Source organism: Poecilia latipinna, unplaced genomic scaffold (assembly GCF_001443285.1).
Source record: "Poecilia latipinna isolate Pla-1442-1.1 unplaced genomic scaffold, P_latipinna-1.0 Scaffold2722, whole genome shotgun sequence".
NCBI classification, from domain to species: Eukaryota; Metazoa; Chordata; class Actinopteri; order Cyprinodontiformes; family Poeciliidae; genus Poecilia; species Poecilia latipinna.
In genome coordinates, this window is record NW_015115338.1 from 104,281 (window position 1) to 112,718 (window position 8,438).

At 39.3% G+C, this 8,438-nt stretch overlaps 1 protein-coding gene and 1 long non-coding RNA gene across 3 annotated transcripts in view; one reads left to right on the plus strand and one right to left on the minus strand.

The window, feature by feature from the left end:
• iqub (IQ motif and ubiquitin domain containing) overlaps positions 1-7,950 on the minus strand; it is a 41,162-nt gene extending 33,212 nt beyond the window's left edge. The window contains exons 1-4 of one of the 2 annotated variants that reach the window (XM_015021099.1): positions 7,517-7,950; positions 6,795-6,893; positions 5,759-5,893; positions 4,234-4,401 (exon numbers count right to left, since the gene is read on the minus strand). In XM_015021099.1, the coding sequence (XP_014876585.1) occupies positions 4,234-4,401; positions 5,759-5,893; positions 6,795-6,893; positions 7,517-7,676 (562 nt within the window). In that variant the 5' untranslated portion in view covers positions 7,677-7,950. Of the gene's footprint in view, positions 1-4,233; positions 4,402-5,758; positions 5,894-6,794; positions 6,894-6,982; positions 7,121-7,516 lie in introns of those variants that run through there. The other variant, XM_015021100.1, reaches the window with a different exon arrangement.
• LOC106938902 (uncharacterized) lies at positions 1,958-3,814 on the plus strand. Its single transcript, XR_001422714.1, has 3 exons — positions 1,958-2,089; positions 2,141-2,351; positions 3,803-3,814. It is a non-coding gene; the product is annotated as an uncharacterized LOC106938902 (long non-coding RNA).
• Positions 7,951-8,438: the final 488 nt, after the last annotated feature.

Genomic DNA, 8,438 nt, shown 5'->3' on the forward strand with positions numbered 1-8,438 from the left:
GATGGGAGTCATAGCTTAAGGGTGAGGAAGAAGAGTAGATTTGATTAAATGTTTCTGCTGTGTTTTCTGTGAAAGTACGTTTTGTGATAGTAGCTTTTTGTCCAAGTGGGTTAACGGATAAAGAACTGTCAAAGATAACAGGAAGTGATCCGACAGGCGACATCAGTTACAGAGACTTTGGAAATATTCACACCCTTATTGATAACCAGGTCCAGTGTGTGTCCATGAGTGTGTGTTGCTAGTTTGACATGTTGTGTTAAACCAAAACTCTCTAATATATTAAACAGCTTTGTTGCCACTCAGTCTTCAGGTTGTCAACATGAATGTTGAAATCACTGACAATTATTAAACAATCATAATCAATGCATATGAGAGACGGAAGCTCATTCAAGTCCATAAAGACATTTTTCACATATGTTGGAGTTTTGTATAAAGTTAGTATCAAAGTTCGTTTGTGGCCTTTTACCTCAATTCCAAGATACTCAAAAGACGTGAAATTACTCAAAGAGATTTTACTACAGTTTATGGTATTCTTAAATATTGAAGCCACGCCTCCTCCTTTTATATGTTTTCTATTCTCACTTAAAAAAAATGTACATAGGAGGCGCTGATTCAATCAGTATGATTGGTTCATTATTGTCATTCAGCCATGTTTGTGTCAGAAATAAAACATCGATATTACGCTTGGTGATGAAATCATTAATTAATAAGAGCTTTAACACAGAGAGATCTGGTGTTTAAAAGAGCCAGTTTAATTGACTTGGAGGCTGAAAGTTCTTCAGTCTGAGGTTTGAATTAAGACCGCTGCTTTTGGTATTTCTGTTTTTTGTAACTTTTCTTCTAGTGATCTGGACAGGTAATGTCCTGCTATGAAATGTCGGGGGGCCAGACACATTCTGGTGGAAGACGGTTGTAAAAATAATATCTGGACCCCGGTCTCAGACCTCAGAAACGCAGAGCGCTGGATCCTCAGGGAGGTCAGAGGCAGGTGGCTTAGATGAAGTGAGGTCTGCTATGTTAGAGCAACGGAGAGACGTGCCGAGGCGAACCTGTTGATCCATACTGTACTGCTGGGAGGAGGAGGAGTCTGTCCGCCTTCCTCTCTGACCCGGATCCTCCACCAGCATCTTCAGGCGGCTCAGGTGCAGCCCGACTCTCTTTAGTGATTGACTTCCTGGGAAACTCTGATCTTGTGAGTGAGTGTAGGAGCAGAGAGGGAGGGGGGAAGGCGAAGGGAGGGGGGGAGGCTTAGGGGAACCAGTTGTTCTTTCCCCCGTCGTTCTATCAGGTTGTTTTGGAACACGTGGCTCCTGATAAGCAGAGGCTTCCATCCTAGTTAGACATCCTTGAGCCAGTTCTTCTGAAGCGATGGTCACATTGCTGTTCTTGTTGATAAAATGAAAAATGTTTGCAGTGAGCAGCCTTATCCCATGTTTGTTAAGATTGCGTCCTCCTCTTCCAAAGAGGTGAAAACGCTGCCAGTAGATCCAGAGGTTATCGATGAAGGTCACTGAGCTGGCTGAGCAGGTTTTAATCAGCCATTTGTTTATCATGCCCAGCCTGGAATGTTTTTCGTCTCCCCATTGAGGCGATGGAATTGGACCGCTGAGAAATAACTTCATTTTTAATTTTCCCATAGTGTCCAGAAGAATATTAAAGTCCTTTTTCAGAATCTCCGATTTTTGCTTTGCCAGATCGTTGGCTCCAACATGCACAACTAAAGTCTCCATGTTTGGCTGATCAGCGGTTAGAGAGAGCACTTTGCGAGTCAAATCAGATACGGTGTCACCAAGAAAAGAAACCACTCTGGTTTTCTTGGGATTGCAAACATGACTGATTCCATTTACTGTCTCATCTCCAACAATAAGCACTCTTTGCATACCTTTCGTTTTCCTGGTGGTCACTTTGTCCTTCGGAGACAAAGTGTGGGGTGGATGTGATGGTTTAGCCTCATTGTTGATGTTTGAAGGTGGGTTTTCACTCAGAGGCTCAGGCTGGAGTGCAGAAAATCTGTTTTTCAGTGGGATTCCCACGGAGTCGGAATATTTTGAGGCTTGGGCTGGTCGCTTTGTCCTTGGGAGCGGGGTCGGTGGAGCCGTTTTGGTTCCAGCTGCTTGTTTGCTGTTCTTTGGCGGAGCAGGTGTTGAAGTTGAAGGTGGGTTTCGGCTCAGAGCCGGCCACGCTGTTTCGTCCAGGTGAGGGGTTCTCCCTGTTAGTCGTCTCATGGGATCTGCAGTGTGAGACTTTTGTTTCGGTTTAGCGCCCTGAGCGATCCAGGGTGAGCTGCTTGGTGCAGGGTGTACGACCTCACCACTGATTTGAGGAAGAGTTGTTTCATTTCCACAGGTAGCGTTGATCTCAAAGTTCAGCTCCAGCTGTTGAATCTTTGTTTCTAAAAACTGAAGTCGTTGTAGAATACTGCTAATGTCCTTGGAGTCGGAGGGGGGCATTTTACCCTAGCTCAACTTGGAGGTGAAGAAAAGTAAGGTAAATATAAAAGTGAGAAAATCTCCCAGTCCTTAGGTCTGAAGTAATCCAGTTATTATGTCGATAATGTAAATATAACCATAAAAATTGTGACTTTAAAAATAATTCACAGGCAAAGTTATCAGTAAGAACGGGAGAGAGCAGGATGAGCTGGTCCTCCTTCAGCTGCCAGACAGAATTAGACAGAATTTACTCAAACAATTATTAGCTGAGTAAATCAGACTGGATTAGAGTGTGATTGCTGGTGCTGCTGGGAACATTCAGCTTTCCAAGTGGTGGAGTCAAGGAAGGATGAGATGACGTAATACTGTTACTGTGCCATGTGAAAAAGGCTGCCTAAAAAAACTGTCATGCTGAGCCCTTTAAGGGGCGGAGCAGCATGCAGACGAAGAAAGGGAGAGAAGGAAAAAGGAGCTGTAGAGATTACCTGTAGAGTTAAATTTGTTTCATAATTATTCAATCAAAAAAGAAAAATCATGTCAAACAAACAAACAAACAAAAAATAGAATTGTAATCAAAACTTTTGGATTTGCAAAAAAATAAATAAATAAATAAATTCAAACAAAAAAAACTTCTCAAAAAAATTTTTTTTCAAAACTTTTTGAATTGTAATTTTTTTTTCAACAAAAAATTGTTTAAAACACTTTTTTAAAATTAAAATCACTAATTTTTGTTTGAAGAAGTGAAAAAGTTATTTGCAGAACATAAACCTTTATTTGCGCATGTCAGAATTTTTTGGTTGACAGCCCAAGTCTTTGGTTGAGACTAAGCTTTTTCTTTATGTTCCCTTTTTTTGGTTGAATAGGCGACTGTCTTGCAATTGGAAGGTTGTAGGTTCGATTCCAGCTTCCTCCTGCCACATGTTGATGTGCCTCTGGGCACTTAAACCCAAATTGCGTATCAGTGTATAAATGTGCGAATGGGTGAATATGAGTGACTCTCGTGTAAAGCCCTTTGAGTGGTCAAAATTTCTGGGAAACCGCTATTCAGTTAATTTACCATTTGAACTCAAGTTTTGCTTGCGATTCTTTGGCGTTAACTTTGTTTGACGATGTAAGACGTGTTTGTAGTGCATAAACTAGGCTTGTTTAATATTCGCCTGACTTTATGTTAGCCACACAATGTGGGTTTACATGTGTTGTAATTATTTAGAAACAGAATATTTGTAGCCATTAATATTGCAGTTATTTAGTAATTGATATGATTTAGGTCATTTATTTAGGGATTATTCAGACACTGATGCTTATCTTTCTAGAACCACACAGTTATGTCAGATTAAGAAATAAACAGCAAGTGCAAGTTAAACTCACTGAAGTGTGACTCTGTGTTTCTTTGGAGTTCTAACTGGACTCACCACAGTGATCTGAACATTTCCACTAGCAAATTACAAGCCCTATCTTTTAACTATGTAGAAGATGAGCTTTGGTCTTGAACTTCTGGGTAACAGTTCCAGAGTAGCAACATTTTATATCAACAAACACACCTAAAACCTGGTAGTGGCAGCATTACTTTTTCCCAGATGGAAGCTCTTCCTACCTACTATTGTTACCATATGATATAACCCTAACCCCACAGATGCTTTTGTTGAGGGGAATGAAAGTAGAAGCAGTTTCAGCCACCACTCTGTTCTACTGAATGCTGGGAATAAAACAAAACTGTTTTATTTAAGTTTTCAGTATCAGCTTTGATTAATTCTCGTCTTCAGCGTTAGGGTTAAATTATTACTGTTTATGTTTGAGGCTGTACCTTTTTGGACCCGTACAGTAATTACATCGGGCATGTTGTCATGTTCTGGGGGTCGGAGAAGGCGGAGCGGGTAAGAAGTAGGGTCAGAGGAGCTCATCTCCATCTGGGTGGAGCTGTGAGGTCGGATGCCAAGTTCCATCAGGCTCTGCTTCTCCTCCACCACTCTACCTGCAAAACAGTGATCTGAGGTTCTGTCTTTTCTTAAACCAAAACACTCTGGAGATCATAATATGAGGTTAAACATTAAAACAAAGCAGAACATCATAGAAATCTGCATAGTGTTGGCATTACGTAGCCTGTGAAGCATTTCTACTTTGCATAACGTCAACAACATGAAGACTTAAACCCTCCATAAGTAGGGTTAGCTACCTGAGATAATCTTATACCCCTGCATAACATAGGAACAAATATTTTTTTCACAAACTCTTTAACTGTGCTTATTCTCTCATCATCAACAAATCATGTGAATTTGGTAACATTTGCTCTTTATTTGCCAAAGTTACTTGGGGGGAGCCAAATATTTTAGCTGACTGAAATAATCTGTTCCCCCTACAAACAGTGTTGAACAGGGGAACAGATTATCTCAGGTAACTAAAATATTTGGTTTCCTCCAGAAACTTTGGCAAATAAAGAGTAAATATTACCAAATTCACAACATTTGTTGTTGATGAAGAGAAGATTAAACTGAAAATTACAAGCTTGACATGATTATGTGAGTTGTTTTACCAAGAAATTGATGAGAAGCGAAGGGAAAATGGTTGTACCTATCTCTCTGGCTTCAGTGTGCGCTCCCGACACAGAGGGAACAGATTTTCACAGGGGAACAGAATTTCGGATATGATCTGTTCTCTTAAACTGGTATACCCTTCTACAAGCATCTGGGGTTCTTAGTTGGATCATATTTTTTCTACCTCAACAACAAGAGTTCTAGATTTCCATATAACTGTAAAACACAGAGAGATTGATTTAATCATCTTCTGTTCAAAGACAACATGATTCTTAAACCCCTTTGAGACTTCTACCACTGGCCAGTTGAAAACCTCTGAAGCTTGTTGTGGAGTTGTTGCAGTTACAAATATAACAAGATAATATGCATAAAGCTGGCAATGGACATCTTCACAACTTGTAGGTGATTCATTAAAAGCAGAAAAGTAGTGGTCCTAAAATGGATCCTTGTAATCCATCATTAAAACATTAAAACGATTATTCACATTAATTCAAATGCAAAAACATTAAAATTCACATTAAAATTCGTATGCACATGAGTAATAGATGGATGTTTTAAAAGCATTTTTATCATAAAGTCTGATATAAAATAAGCTTCCACCCCAAATATATCTTTAGTATTCCAGTGTTTTTCAATTTATGTAATAAATAGATATGTTTAATCTACTCAATCCATTTTTGCCATACACTGGAAGGTAAATCACATGCATTTTTTAAAAGTTTTGCATGTGACTAACCAGGAGTAAGATGAGGAAACACCGATGTGTTGTGAGGTTGGAGGCTAAAGCAAAGGACTCACCATTCAGGTAGAGCTGCAGCACCTCCAGTGGGACTTCCAGCTCTGAGGCAAGGTGATGCTTTATCTCTTCAATGCTGAGCCCAATGGCAAAAGCCATGGTCATCACATGACCCCCTGGCACCAGCAAAACTTTCACTGAAAGCATACAGAGACTCTGTCACTACATTGTCTTTACTGCTGAAATGGGACATTTCTATATTAAATTTCTGTTTTTCATTTCACACATTTTTAACAGTTTTAAAAAACAGGTCATTTCAGACATTGTCCATGTTGTCGAGTGCATATGATTTGAAAATGAACATCCATTTTTTTCTCCTATAACAGACAGACTGAATTGTCATTCAACTACACATTTAAAATTTTAAAATTGAACAAAATTTTGTTGCAAGGCTCCAATGATAATAAATAAATAAATAATAAAACGCATGAATATAAGTATATATAATAAAAAAATAATGGGACACGTTAAGGATCCCAAATATTTGCAGATCATTTTTGACTGTGTAACTTTATAAACAACACCCCATGGTACACATGAAGAAAATGATGTAGCTCTGTTAAAACAAAAATCTCAAATACAGAAACCAAAAAGATGAATAAGGACATAAAATGATGGTTTTAATGGGTCATAGAGTAGAATCAGCTACTGATCCACTTCAAAATTAACAAAAATCTATCTGCAAGAAGTTTTCACAAAGGCCCTTTGTTACAAACCAGTGGTACCCAAAGTGGGTCCTGGAGGGCCGGCATTCTGCATGTTCTAGTTCTCTCCCTGGTTTAACGCACCTGGATCAAATGTCTGACCCTGTTATTTTGAACAGTCTAATATTTTGAAAATTAATATAATCATATTTTTCTCATGCTTTGTTTTAAAATTGAATGAGCAATATTTCAAATCACTGCAGAAATATAAAGCTAACCCTAACTCAGTTATTATTTTGAACGCAGCTCAAAATAACTGAGGCTCTCAGTTGATGTTTCACTTCAGGATGTTTCAGCAGGTTGTACTGTAGTGTCTGGTTGCAGTCATGCTTACCTGTAGCTGTTGAGTTTTTAACATTCGTTTCATTATCATGTTCATCAGCATCATCAGGCATTTCACACTGAGCTTGATCCTCCACAGCATCCAGAACAGCTAGATTACACAGAAAAGGAAGGAATTTCACAGAAAGCCTCCTCTTTGCTTTCTAAAATAACAGTGCTTATGAGTAGATTTTTAATTACTTTATGACACGGAAATTCTAGATGATCCTTCAGAATTTAATATAAATCTGAATAATTCCAAATACAAGTTTTTCGGATAGCTTGAGATGACATTTTCTATGGAGCTTTGAACATTTCCCGTTTTCTGTTGCAGATCATCACATAGATCACCTAGCTCGACTTCCAGTGTCTTTTACATCCTGATCTAGAAAAAAACAAGAGAAAAGGGGCTGAGGAGGAGCGAGGAGGGCATTGCGCTTATTTCGGCTTCTGATTACATTTGCCTGTTGTTTAATACAGTTCTTTACTAATCGCTTCCTCATACACTCCTTCCATTCCGTGGCATAATTAGCGCTCAGGCTCAGGCTGAAAAGCAACATATTGCTTCAGCACAGCAAGGTATCATCAGGTGTCACCACTTCCATGCACGGAGCAAAACAGGACATTTATGTAGACAGCCTGTATGTCTGTGTCTTCAGGTAGACTTGGAGCTAAAAAGAATAGCAGTTCATACTTTACTTTGGCCAAGTTCTCAGTTTTTTTTTTTTGCCTTACTCGCACTGGTCTCATCTGAACGGGAGCCGTCTTCGCTCTCCTCTCTGCCGCCCCCTGGTGGCTGAGTTATAGTACTTCCAACTGTCTGCGGGCTTCCTTTAGTCTTCTCGTTCTCTTCTTCTTCCTCTCTGTCCTCTGTGGTTTCTCCTGGTTTGCTCATTGTGGTTTGAACTGGCAGCGTGAGGATATTTTGGTAGAGAAATACTGAACTTAGATCAACAAATATTCTATAAGTCTGACCGCAACAAATCCACGACAAACCGCGTCGAGATTAAAACCTGGAAACCCGTCAATATCTACATTTTCGCATAAAGCCGTTGCTATATTTTTGTTAATTTACCAAGGTTTCTGTTTGCAAATTACAAACCTAAGCCTTCGAAGGTGTAGGTTTAAAACGGCTGAGTAAAGCGTTTACGTGTTGCCATAGCAACCGCTTTGTCGTGGCATAAAGATCACATGACCAAATGAGCTATGAAGATGGCTCGAGACCTATTTTAGATCACATACTCTAGGGCAGTGGTCCCCAACCTTTTTATTACCACGGACCGGGGGTTGGGGACCACCGCTCTAGGGTATGTGATCATCAAAAGGAAATGGAACAAAATACAGTGTTAAATAAATGCACTGAAAGAAATACCAGCTCAGATACACACACTTTATAAATCCCTTTGGGATTTTCCGTCAGGGAAATTGTAGTTCCTCTCTCTAACACCAATACTTAATGTTTTTTTTTTCTTTTGTAAGGATGCAATATAATGCACAACTGAATATGTATCAATTTCTATTTCTATTTAAATAACTGTAAGTGATGTAAATAGGAAACATAGAAGCATTGAACCAAGGAGGGTTCATCAGTAACTGTGGCTGTACTGAGAGCAGCTTCCAAGCCAGAAGAACCTTTAAAATAAAAGGTAAAACATGT